Source organism: Trematomus bernacchii, unplaced genomic scaffold (assembly GCF_902827165.1).
Source record: "Trematomus bernacchii unplaced genomic scaffold, fTreBer1.1, whole genome shotgun sequence".
In the NCBI taxonomy this organism is placed as follows: domain Eukaryota; kingdom Metazoa; phylum Chordata; class Actinopteri; order Perciformes; family Nototheniidae; genus Trematomus; species Trematomus bernacchii.
The window spans coordinates 5,476,311-5,490,136 of NW_022987708.1; the positions used below are offsets into that span (position 1 = coordinate 5,476,311).

Consider the following 13,826-nt stretch of genomic DNA (forward strand, 5'->3'; position numbering starts at 1 on the left):
GGGCAATTGGGGGGAAATACCCTGCATTTTGAATGTCCGATAGTCCACCATTAACACCTTAGTCCCGTCTCGTCTCGTCAACGAAAACTAAATATAAATTTCGTCAAATTTTCGTTATCAAGAATCTATTTTTAGCTCGTCATCGTCTCGTCTTAGTCGTGTAAAAAAGGTTGTTGACGAACATTTTTCGTCATAGTTTTCGTTGACGAAATTAACACTGGGACTGGCTTCAGTAGAAGCTGCTGGGACAAATTGCCAGAACGCCGACACCTCCTCATCTCCACCGCTCCGATGCTTTCTTTTGTGTTGCCATAAGTTAGTCTCTCTGCATTTGTGCGCTGGGCTAATGCTAATGCTAATAATGCTAATGCGAGGATAATAAAATGGCAGCTTCACAAAACTTTTTGGGAGTTTTACGGGGCGTGGTTTGCATTCCGCCCAGCCAATCAGACATAGGAACCTTTTTCTCCCACAAAAGTCCCTGTTCTCTAGCAGGGACGGAAAAGGGGGTAAAAAGGTTCTCATGAACTAATTTTAGTTCCAGATTTTTTTGGTGTGAACGCAACATTTCGGAACTATATCGAAACTAAAGTGGGAAAAGTACTGCGGTGTGAACGTACCTATTGAGCTGAGAGTTTCACTTCACGGAATTCATAATATTATAATTATAAAAATTGAGAAAATCAATAACAAATCAATACATTCATACATTCAGGAAATACATTCAGCAATGGAAATGACCAATTGAATGCATGAGTCTCATCACTGGATTATTAGTGACTGCAATGAGCTTGTTTTGAACCACACATCTTTTCAAAACGCGGTTGCAGGCTTGATAATGCCACTCTCAAGCTGGGCTCAATGTTGAGCCTAGATCTGTATTTGGTTTTTAGTGTTGCAACAGCTGAAAAACTCATTTCACAGAGATAAAATGAGGCGAAGGGAAGAAGAATGTGCACAGCTCTCTGCCCCATTACTGGATACTCCCTCTCCACTCCAAGCCAGAATTCAAGTTCATTTGGTTTCAGTTGTGTGTGTGTGAGCAGGCTCGGATTGGCCACCGGGAGATTCGGGACTTTTCCTGTGGGCCGCTGCCGTTGGTGGGTTGCTGCCTTTGGTGGGCCGCTGGCTCTGGCATAGGTGGGCCGTGGACTTTCACAGCGCCGGTGCGCCGGTACCGCCGCCGCAAACGGCGCTGTGAAAGTCCACCGCCGTTGCGAGTCTCCGGCTGTAACTCCACTATCGCCCGCGAGGACCCAGGTTCGATTCCGGCCTGAGGTCCAAAAAATGTATAAAAAAATAATCTCCCGTTCATCACGTGCATTCGCGACCCACCTATCACATCTCTGCGCCCCGCGGGCCCCACACTTTGAGAAACGCTGCCCTAGACGAACCGTCCATACGATAGAGAACTGTAGCGGATACAACCCGTTTCGTCTCTGTGTAAACGTGGCCTTAAAGGAAACAGCAGCAAGGAAATTAGTCAGAACTGTGCTGTTCACTTTTTATGTTCAGTTTGTAAATGGAATGTGACAAAAGAGAAACAGGAACTGTGGTTCATATGAAAACACAAAAAAAGTGAAAACATGATTTGGGATTTAATTGAAAACGATTGTAAGAAAACATTGTAATAAAGGCACTATCAGCTCTGCCCCTCCCCTGTAAACCCTGCACTCAAATTATTCTGAAGACCCTCTCCTTATTATTACCGTCTCCTGCTCCTTACAGGCTCCATATCAGACATGACATCATCTGTGTAATAAAAGACTGGTATGTGTTAAACGTGTCTTCAAATTGAGAACATCTCTGAGGAATAAAGAGAAATACTCGTCACGCACCAAAGGATGCAATGGTCCAGTCTTATTTGTCACCATTTGGTCCAAAAACATGTTTCTTGCATGTTAATACTATATATATATATATATATATATATATATATATATATATATATATATATACACACAACCGCAGCTTGGATTATTTTTTACAGTTTTAAGAATGTGTGCACGGAAAATGTTTGTAAAAATTAATACAGATCGGTTTCTTTCTCAAAGCAGTCAGAAATGGTTTTAAACTAGTTGAGGAATGCTGCTTTTATCTTGACGCTCCACTTTTAAAAAGCCAAACGAACTTGATGAGTGTTTGGGTTTGGAGATGATCAGATCCAGTAATTATTTCCCCTGCTCTTGATTTAAACTCTTTCTCACCGTTCACACGCAGTTTGTATCCACGTTACGTTCTCTCAAACTGCAGCAATACAAAATAAGATTCCTCATACAAAGTCCACTGAATGAGACACATCCACCAGCATCATGTGATAGACCTCCTCCCAGTGTAAAGACTTTGGGGTCAGTGTTTCCACCAGACCAGGGCTGAGAGGGCGGTTGAATTGAGCCGTCCCTTATAGATACTAACTCTTTACGTTAGTGAGCCATTTGACTCGGCTCTCTTCATGTTACCACAGTTTCTAGCACCCTGAATAATGGCGTCAAATGACGGCAAGACGCCCCCCTGGCGGAAATGCTGTTTGAGGTAGTGGAAAGCCCCCGTGCGCGTGCCCCCCCCCCCCCCTCTTCCTCCGGCTTTTAGCTGACTTTGGGGTAGATCTTCTCGTAGAAGAAGCTCTGAGCCAGGACGTACAGCTCTCCGTCTTTCTCCCTGACGGCGTGAGCGCGCACAAACTGAAACTGTTCCAGTGCAAACTCGTAAAACTCATTTTCCATTTTCCAGATGTCCGACTGCTGCAGCTTGGCGATCGTCTCTTTGCTGGGGGGCTTCTTTTCAGTGGTCTTTCGCAGATGGGACTTCTTGCCTGGAGGAACAGGAGGAGGGTTGATGTCAGATAAAAAAAGATCAGTAACATCCAAGCATATATGCTTTTATTCTTACAAAGCCAGAGTAAACTGAAGCACGGCTTCACGTCACCCCCCCCCTCCAGAGAGCGTGGCTGAGTGTTTGCTGCTGTGGTTCAGCAGATGTGCCCCCCGCTGGAGGCTCGTCTACGGCCTTTAGTCTACCGTCTTTCACTGTCTGACTGTCACACAATAAATGCTACGTCCCTGATGCATATTTCCCTATAAGTACAAATGTTTCAGCTTTAAAAGACAATGTCTGACAACATAGCATTGTTATCAAAGTTTATATAGTATTAAATAGGTGATGTTAGCATAGCCACCTAAGCTAATCTGACTACTTGTTATTACTTTTTGGCATAAGCGGTTTTCTTCAGACATATTTTGCAGACTTATTTTTCATTATGATCGTACTTGTGATAGTCTGACATGATTACACCGGATAGCTGTTATAAACAAACACAGAAAAATGTGCGCTGCTCTCCAAAATGAGAAATGAAAGCGAAGCCGTGGTCATTCAAAGTATGGTTAAAAGAAAAAGAGTGTCTCACGTATGCCTGGTTTATTTTGCGTGACTTTATATGCGCGTGTTATATAAGTGTGTGGTCGCCTTCTTGTCACTTTGCAAGCCGAGCACGACTGCTTGTTACAACTTTCTTCTCTTGGCCGTATTCTCCATGAACTGTTTTTGCTCAGGTTAATCTGACCCAGCCTCCGACATTACTCTCTTATGTATGCGGTTCTTGGTTCTTCCCCAGCAGGTTGTTCTAAATACCAACAGGTTTTCCGGGCCGAGAGCCAGCACCGCTGCGTTGGAAACAGAAGAACTGCTTCGCAATCGGCACCAGCTCCGAACTGGCCTGGTACCGCTTTGGTGGAAAAGGGGTTCACCAAATTCTGAACAGTTCGTCCTGGAGTCCATGTGGACTTTTGTACCAAAGATAGTGAAATGAACCTCAAGGCGTTTCTGAGATAATGCATTCAGGAGAATGTTACAAACCTAAAGTCATTATGACCTTTGAGCAACAAAATTAATTGACAAAATTCCCTCAAGGCGTTTCTGTAATATCACGTTCACAAGAAAGGGATGTAGTGAAGAACGTACAGATCTGATAACATGCCTGCAGCCAAGGCTTTGGCCTTCGTGGAGGCATCAAAATGTTGGATAAGCGAGGCTGTGTGTGGGGTGTGTGTGTGTGGGGTGTGTGTTGCCCCTTTCACACCAACGCGGTTCCCGTTCTATTTTTCATTATGATTCTACTTGTGATAGTCGGACATGACAACCTGTGCAGCCCATGTATTGATTCATGATGCGCCGGTGAAGATGGCCGCATCGTCTTCGTGCTCCTCTCCAACTTTGCCCATTTTCGTATTTTGTACATATTTCTTTTACTTTTGCCGTTTTACTTTTAACATGGTTCGCAACATGCTAGCCGACCGCACCTACTCTGCCATACAATATAGCAGAGAGGAACTTCTCCAATTGCGAAACTTCGTGGACAATATTAACCCTCCGACAGACAATGGAGATTCACCATGGCTACCTGTTGCTGTTCTACCTGAGAGACGCAAGAAGAAGACAAAGCGAGGATGCCGGGCCGGGTTGCTGGTCAGACTAAGAAAACGTGAGAATCGGCCCCCTCTTCCGAGTATTCTTCTGGCTAATGTTCAATCCATTGAAAATAAGCTAGATGAACTCAGAAGCCGGATTGCTTTTCAACGGGACATTAAGAACTGTAACGTGTTAATTCTCACTGAGACTTGGCTCAACCCCGCTATCCCGGACTCCGCTATTGTCCCTGACGGATTCTCTATTTTTCGTCAGGACCGGACTGCAAACTCGGGGAAAAGTAAGGGAGGCGGTGTGTGTGTAATGACTAACAACAACTGGTGCTCAGATGTGAAGATTATTTCATCGGACTGTTCCGCACAGCTAGAGCACCTCATGATCTCATGTCGGGCCTTCCATCTGCCGAGGGAATTCACATCTGTTGTGATAACAGCAGTGTATATCCCGCCGCAGCCACTCGCCGACAACAACACGGCACTCGATCAGCTGTTTGGGTTTATTGATAAAACCGAGACTTCACGGCCAGATGCGGCGTTCGTTGTGGCCGGAGATTTCAACACCGCCAACATGAAGAAGGTTTTGCCAAAATATTACCAACACATCAACTTCCCGACGCGCGGGGGAAACATACTGGACCATGTTTATTCCCCTTTCCGGAATGGATATAAGGCTCTCCCTCGCCCTCCCTTCGGCAAATCAGACCATATCTCACTACTGTTGTTGCCTGCTTACAAGCAGAAACTTAAAAGGGACAGACCGATAACAAGGACAGTACAACGATGGAGCGAGGAGTCAGATTCAGCACTGCAGGATTGCTTTGCATCCACGGATTGGAGTGTGTTTGAGGACAATAACATCAACACACACACGGACACTGTCATCTGCTACATTGGGAAATGCATCGATGACGTGGTACCGAAGGTTTCTGTACGGACATTCCCAAATCAAAAGCCCTGGGTAAACGGTGAGGTGCGCGGCAAACTGAAAGCGCGCACTCTCGCGCACACAGCGGGAGATTTGGAGGAGTACAGGAAGTCTAGGTATGATCTCCGGAGAGCAATAAAAAATGCAAAGAGACAGTACAAAGAGAAGGTGGAATCTGACTTCAAAGGCTGTAACACTAGGAATATGTGGGCGGGACTAAGGACAATGACTGACTACAAAGGAGCAGCGGGGGGTGCTGCGGGAGTGTCTGCGTGCGCATCTCTCCCAGATGAGCTAAATAGTTTTTTTGCACGCTTTGAGAGCAGCCAGGCTGTGGAGGTACAGAGGGACCAGGAGCTACACTGCCCTTTTGTTTTAAATAGGGCAGATGTGTGTAAATCCTTTAAAAGGGTTAACCCACACAAGGCTCCTGGACCTGATGGCATCCCTGGCCGTGTTCTCAGGGTGTGTGCAGTTCAGCTGGCAGAGGTGTTCACAGACATCTTCAACAGGTCCCTGCTGCAGTCTGTAGTCCCCACATGTCTTAAACACTCCACCATCATTCCTGTCCCCAAAAAGACAATCATCACCTGCCCCAACGACTACCGCCCAGTAGCACTCACCTCCATCATAATGAAGTGCTTTGAGCGGTTAGTCAAATTATTCATCACCTCCTCCCTCCCTGAATCTCTGGACCCCCTGCAGTTTGCCTACAGAGCAAACAGGTCCACAGACGACGCCATAGCCCTCACCCTCCACACTGCCCTCTCACACCTGGACCCGAAGAACAGGAACACATATGTGAGAATGCTGTTCATTGACTACAGTTCAGCATTCAACACCATTGTGCCCTCCAAGCTGGCCATCAAGCTCAGAGACCTCGGGCTCAACAGCGCCCTCTGCGACTGGATCCTGAACTTCCTGACGGGCAGACCCCAGGCAGTGCGGGTGGGAAACATCACATCCTCCACCCTGATTCTTAACACCGGTGCCCCTCAAGGCTGCGTGCTCAGCCCTCTCCTCTACTCCCTGTTCACCCACGACTGCGTGGCCACACACAGCTCCAACACCATCGTGAAGTTTGCTGATGACACGACCGTCATCGGCCAGATCACAGGCGATGACGAGACGGCATACAGAGAGGAGGTCGAAAACCTGACATCTTGGTGCCAGGAGAACAACCTCCATCTCAACATCAGCAAAACAAAGGAGCTGATTGTGGATTACAGGAAGCAGCAGGGAGAGGGACACGCCCCCATCGCCATCAATGGGACTACGGTGGAGAGAGTCAAAAGCTTCAGGTTCCTTGGGGTCCACATCACTGAGGACCTGACATGGTCTCTTCACACCACCACCATCACCAAGAAAGCTCGACAGCGGCTCTTCTTCCTCCGCAGGCTGAGGAGGTTCAAAATGGATTCCAGGATACTCTGCAACTTCTACAGGTGCACGATAGAGAGTATCCTCACTGGCAGCATGACGGCCTGGTACGGCAGCTGCACCGACCTCGATCGTAAGGCTTTACAGAGGGTGGTGAAAACTGCACAGCACATCACCAGGACGGAGCTGCCATCCATGGAGGACCTTTACTCCCAGCGGCTCAGGAAGAAATCACTACGGATTATCAAAGACCCCCATCACCCCAGCCACAAACTGTTCTTTCTGTTGCCGTCTGGCAGACGTTACCGCAGCATCCGGGCAAGGACAAGAAGATTCGGAGACAGTTTCTTCCCGCGGGCAGTGAGACTGTTAAACAATTGAACTGTTGAAACAACATCAAACATTCAACTGCTACTCAGTAGTATGTATCTAATACCTAATATATATATATCATTCCAATAACTTGTATATAGACTCATACTGCACTATTCCACATCATAACTTTATTTCATTTTTATAACTATTATTATTTTTGTATTGCTCTTGCTCTTATTGTTATTATGTTATGTTATTATGTTGCATTGTTGGAGAAGCCTGTGACATAAGATTTTCAACTGCATAATTACTCTGTAGCTATGTCAGATTGACAATAAAGAACCTTGAACCTTGAACCTTGAACCTTGATTCCATCCGATAGCTGCTATAATACAAAACGTCTGCCTGCTTTCCACAATGATCAATAGGCGCTTTCACACCAAGTACTTTGCCGTGCTTAGTTCATCAGAACTTAGTTCATCAGAACTCTTTAGTTCTGATTAACTAAAAAGCAGATCGAGTTCACACCGGAATAAGTCCCTGAGGGAGGATTAGGCAAATGAAGCCGCTGACGTCACTTCTTCTTCTTCTTCTGCTTCGGGTTTACTGGCAGGCCGCAAACAACTTCATGGCGTATACTGCCACCCGAAGTCCCCGGCCGGAAGTCCCCGGAGTTGGGGACTGGCTTCAGTAGAAGCTGCTAGGAGTCTTCCCAGCAGCTTCTGAAGCCTTCCGAGTAAATCGCCAGAAACGCCGACTAGTGTTAATTTCGTCAGCTATTTTTTAAATTTAGTTTTAGTCTTAGTCCTGTGTTAAATTTCCTTTTTAGTTTTAGTCATATTTAGTCACCTTCATCCTGTTTTTATTTAGTCAAGTTTTAGTCGACTAAAAGTCTGGGCATTTTAGTCTTATTTTAGTCAAAGAAAACTAATTATTTTAGTCTACTTTTTGTCAGTCTGTACTCAACTCGTCACTCACTCGCGCTGACGGGGGGGGGGGGGGGGGGGGGGGGGTACTCGGTTAACGCGACCACTGCTCCCAAGCCCTGTTGTTGCCATTTTATTTTTATTTTAAATAAGGTTAGTTAGACCATGAGTTAGAGTCTTCCTGACAGTTCACAGTGTGCCGCTGGCCCGGTGTAATTCAAATGTACCGCCGCGCGCAGCACAGACACACAGCTGCTGCCCAGCCGCAGCACCGGAAATGGAACTGATGGGAGAAAAACTGACTATCAGATGTAACGTTATCTTTGATAATATTTTGTCTCCTCATTTTTCATCAACGAAAGTAAAGAGAGATTTTGGCATAGTTTTTATTTAGTAAACTACATTTTCGTCTCGTCACTTTTCGTCAATGATATATTGCATGTTGATTTCGTTACAGTTATTGTTTACTGCCGTCGGTGCCGTCTCGTCATCGTCTCGTTTTAGTCATGGAAAAAAAGGTTGTTGACGAACATATTTCATCATAGTTTTAGTCAACGAAATGAACACTAACGCCGACACCTCCTCATCTCCACCGCTCCCATGTTTTCTTTTGTGTTGCCATAAGTTAGTCTCTCTCCGTTTGTGCGCTGGGCTAATGCTAATGCTAATAATGCTAATGCGAGGAAAATGAAATGGTGGCTTCACAAAACTTTTTGGGAGTTTTACGGGGCTTGGATTGCAATCCGCCCAGCCAATCAGAAATGGGAACCTTTTTCTCTTATGAAAGTACCTGCTCTCTAGCAGGGACTGAAAAGGTTCTCATGAACTAAGTTCTAGTTCAATTTTTTTTTTGTGTGAACGCACATTTTCGGAACTATACTGGGAGAAGTACTCCGGTGTGAAAGCGCCTAATGATAGCGAACAGATGGTCAAAGTAAGGTACAAATAAACAGAATCACACTAAGCCTGGTTAGTGTTGCCTGACTTTATAAAGTGTGTTTTTGCGTTCTAGACACTTTGCTCAGCGCTACTGCTTGTTACAACTTTTATTTGCCGTACTCGCCTAAACTGTTATTGCTCAGGTTGATCCCGCCCCTGCCCCCGCCTCCAACGTATGCGGTTTTTGCTTCTAGACCGACAATTTTTTGGAACTTGGTAAGAACCGGTTTTCGGGGAAAAGAGCCGGCTCCGCTGCGGTGTGAACAGGAAAAACCGGTGCTTATCAGGCTCAAGCTCCGAACCGGCCCTGGAACCGCGTTGGTGTGAAAGGGGCATGTGAGGTGTGTGTGGGGTGTGGGGGGGTGTGTGTGAGGTGTGTGTGGGGTGTGTGTGAGGTGTGTGTGGGGTGTGTGTGAGGTGTGTGTGGGGTGTGTGTGGGGTGTGTGTGAGGTGTGTGTGGGGTGTGTGTGTGGGGTGTGTGTGAGGTGTGTGTGAAGTATGTGAGCTGCTACCTGTTCTGTAGAGCTCCGTGGCTCCCTTGAAGAAGCGAGGCAGCGCGGCCTCCAGGATCATGATGAAGTCCTCCAGCTCCTCAGTGACCCCCACCAGCAGGTACTCGTTCACCAGGTTGTACTTGGCCTGCTCCAGGGCCCATCTACTGCCGGCATCCCTGCAACAACAGCATAACATCTCTAACTCTGCAGGGAGAAGTCAATGATTCGCTGCTGAGAAATACTGCAATTTCTGTTTCTATATTTGTGGTAAGAGAAATCACGATCTTACGTTGATTATGCATTCACTGAATCAAATATAGTGTAATGCAGATGCTCAGCATCTCTTTATTTACATTCAGTAAAGCAGCTGTACCTTCATTTCATAATGGTGTTTTAAATCACTATGGAAACAATGTGATGGGTGTTGCTCATTTTAAGAACTTTAAAGAGAACTATAAGGGAGCGCAGACTTGTGTAAAGACCATCCACTATCGTAATGCTAGAGGGATCTCTAACTTGGATCTGCAGCTTAACAGAGCTTTATAATAAGTTTGGCCAACAGCTGTTGACAGTTCTAAATTAATGATAATGCTGTACCTGCATCAACTGTGAATGTACAGAGATAGCAGTGGTAATTAACAGCCTCTTACCTAAACACTTACTTGCAGGTTGTTAAAAACACCTTGATTGTTTTATTTTTAAATCTCAGGCTTGCATTTGGAAAATAGCAAACAATAAAGTTGACAATTATTTTTTCCGCTGTAATGCACAGCATCAAACTAACATTCTGTCACTCACCAGCACTCTGAATGGTGTCCGCAGAAGAAGGGGATCTGCAGCCACAGCTTCTCAGGAGCACAGTCCGACCCCCCCGATGACACACACTCATCAAAGGTCTGAGAAACAACACAAACACATTCTATCAATGATTCTGTGCAGTCTAGCAAAGGGTCATGGGAAAAACAAGCTTATTTAAGTTATGGAGTGTGCACACCCAACAAGCAGTTTTTGTGAGGGTAAAAATGTAAAACCTTGTGAAAAACATTCTTCTGATGCTGCATCGTGAAAGCCTTTGACAGCCTAATGTCAATGAATCCGAAACGGAAGAACATTTGATTTTAGCAGTCTGTGGACACCTGTCATCAATAATAAACATCCTACATGTAGTTTACATTATTTTAAAGACACACAGTATGTGTAAATTACTGAGACATGACTGAGACAAAACAAGTGGAATGTATCGTGGCTCGTGTTGTGTGAGAGAGACTGAAAGAGAAGGTGGACTATTGCATTCAATGTTTATGTAAATTATTAATAACTTACTTAGGTTGCTGCTTTGTCACTTTTTGTAAACTGCTGACCCGTGGGTCAAACCGCTAAAATTCACAGGGCATAAACAATAATTCCGGTATTTATGCCTAATTTAAGATGAGTCAGTTTGGGTGTTGATTGCACAGCTACAATTTAAGCATAGCCCTAACTGAATTCAGAATACGAGCATTTTAAAATGTTGTCGTCTTGCGGACAGACCTTATGAAGCATGATTCAGGAGTTTTTACAAACATGCATCATAATAGTAGTTATTTCGGCATCTTTTTCATCAATTTATTGCAAATTCCATCGCACAAAATATATTTATCTTGGATCCAAAGTACTGTATTGAAATATATTCATCCATATATACATCCATACGCAAATAATCAGAAATAATCCCATGCCAAACTCTGAAGAGCTCTAAATAAACACCTTTTTGTCTCCTTGTTTCCTTCGTCGCAGCCCGGGTCTGTAGTTGTCTCCAAAGCGCAGGAAGTAGTAATATGACACCAGGCGCTCGATGGGATCCCGCACCACGTTAATATACATTGGCTTACCCTGCACTCCATATCTAAAGAAAAATAAAAGGGGTTAACACTTTATTTGTATTGAACAGACACTTCAGGATTTCAAGCCTAAAAGACATCACATCATGAAACTGCCGCCTAATTTATTCTGCTTATTGCACTGAAGAAAGGCTTTTCCATCAGTGGAGCTACCAGACTCTCTCCTGCACCATTAGGATAATTACCTGTGATCACTGCAATGATAGTGTCAGGGAGATAAGGACAACAATGCTATTAATCAACACTAAAGCACACGTTAGCAATCAATACATGACCTCCCTTTTATCTGCTCTGCTAACTGTTGTAACTAATCTGGATATTAATGCTATTACAGGAAATGAAGGGCTTTACTTGGAGAAGTCCAGATAAGCTACATGGCCGTGGTAGAAGCCTGGCTTCATCTCTCTCCAGGAGGTGACGTTCCTGACAAAGCGCACCTGTTCACAAAGATAATGGGAAATAATTACAGAGCAGCAGGGAGAAAAGCTAATAAAAACAGCAAGAACAGAGCACAAACACAGGGACGGGAAAAAAGGCTGACTGTTCTGAACCAGGGATGCAAACTCATCAGGTATGAAAAAGGTGACAAGGATCCGAGCCCCCCGACCCCACGGAATATCGGCTTTAAAATGAGGAATAACAGATGATTTTAGCAGTCAGAACAAGTAAAGCAGTTAATAATAACAGAAACGCCAAAGAGTCACATCTAATAGAAATGTATAAAAGCATTTATTTTAATTGTGTAGCAGTCAGTTTATAATTTTGGCAGCACTGTTGAGCATTTTGAAAATGTATTTTCATGCCTCTGTGCAAGGCTTAGTCTTTCTGTCTTTATTCTGCCAGTGGTGTAAAGTAACTAAGTTCATAAACTCAACAAGTACTATACTTGGGTAGTATAATTGGGTAATTTGGAGATACTTGTACTTTACTTAAGTATTTCAATGTGTTGCTACTTTGTTCTTCTACTCCTCTACAATTCAGAGGTAAAAGGTGTACTTTTACTCCACTACATGTATTTAATACCTTTAGTTACTTTACTGATCTGGATGAATGATGTGAAATATAATCAAGTGTTAAATCAGACTTTAGTTCCACCTGGAGTAAATTCACAAGCTACCCTGCAGTATACAAAGTCATTCAAACTAGCTGCACCTTTACCAGCTTTGAGAACACTTTCATGATCAATCATTATAAAACATATCATATACAGATGGAGCCTCTTATTTTGGACCCCAGCATACAGCTTCCTGCCTACTGCCAGCCAGTTGCCTGCCTAAGACCTGCCAAAGACCAGTATTCAGGAATGTTAGGCCCTCCCACTATTCTCCAATTTCAGGGTTTAACCAGGAGATGGCGCTATATATTAAATAACTATGGCCAAACTAAGACTTAGTTTTTCACAAGAGACAATGCAGATATTATATAAAAAACTAAAGTTAAAATCTTGTTTTTAATGCCCCAAGAGCAATAACATCTTGTCACAAGCTTTTTGGAAGAAAAAGACTTCAAGAGACCTGTAGTTGACTAATTACAGGCCTCAATAAAGTTCTGCCATTGGTTGTGAAAAACAACGGTGGACATAGTGGAAAGTGAAATTGAGATTGTCAAATTTAATAAAAATACAAAATAATGTATCTGTGTACGTGTTTTACTATGTGATCTGCATGCACTTATCAAACATCTAATTAAAGAATGGGGAGGAGCAAAAAACACACACTTCAAGTCAGATCATCACCCTTAGCTATTTCAATTACCTCTCAAACAACCTAAACTAGTTATAAATGTTTATTTTAAATAAAGTCTTTATGACTCGGAATATGAATAACATGGGTCCGTTACAGTTTGTTTTCATCTGATTTCAAATAAACAAAGTCTTGGCTTTCAGAATATTAAACTTGTTTTGGCAAATTTAGATGATAAATACAACTATGAAGCCGACCCCCCTCTGAGTGAATACCTGTTAACTTAATTGTTAACACAATAAAAATGATAACAAGAAAAGTTCATGTTTTATCAAGATGATGGGTTTCCCTAACGCTCAGAGTCGCAACGACTAATTACAGGCCTCAATAAAGTTCTGCCATTGGTTGTGAAAAACAACGGTGGACATAGTGGAAAGTGAAATTGACATTGTCGAATTTAATAAAAATACAAAATAATGTATCTGTGCACGTGTTTTATGTGATCTGCATGCACTTATCAAACATCTAATTAAAGAATGGTAGCTGTACCTCTCAAACAACCTAAACTAGTTATAAATGTTTATTTTAAATAAAGTCTTTATGACTCGGAATATGAATAAAATGGGTCCGTTACAGTTTGTTTTCATCTGATTTCAAATAAACAAAGTCTTGGCTTTCAGAATATTAAACTTGTTTCGGCAAATTTAGATGATAAACTTTAAACTTTCACACACGTTGACCGGCGAAAAACTCTGCCCGGTTCACCGACCCCCCTCTGAGTGAATACCCAAGATATCTTGGTTTGATTTGGAGAAGGCTTTTAAAGTATACTAACTCTAACTCTATTGTATACTAACTCTTCCC

At 43.6% G+C, this 13,826-nt stretch overlaps 1 protein-coding gene across 1 annotated transcript in view; it reads right to left on the reverse strand.

Annotated features, from left to right (window-relative positions):
* Positions 1–1,942: 1,942 nt before the first annotated feature.
* LOC117491031 (heparan sulfate 2-O-sulfotransferase 1-like) overlaps positions 1,943–13,826 on the reverse strand; it is a 34,475-nt gene continuing 22,591 nt past the window's right edge. The window contains exons 3-7 of the mRNA XM_034140851.1: positions 11,632–11,717; positions 11,147–11,285; positions 10,199–10,296; positions 9,419–9,576; positions 1,943–2,812 (exon numbers count right to left, since the gene is read on the reverse strand). Of these exons, the coding sequence (XP_033996742.1) occupies positions 2,586–2,812; positions 9,419–9,576; positions 10,199–10,296; positions 11,147–11,285; positions 11,632–11,717 (708 nt within the window). The 3' untranslated portion in view covers positions 1,943–2,585. The remainder of the gene's footprint in view (positions 2,813–9,418; positions 9,577–10,198; positions 10,297–11,146; positions 11,286–11,631; positions 11,718–13,826) is intronic.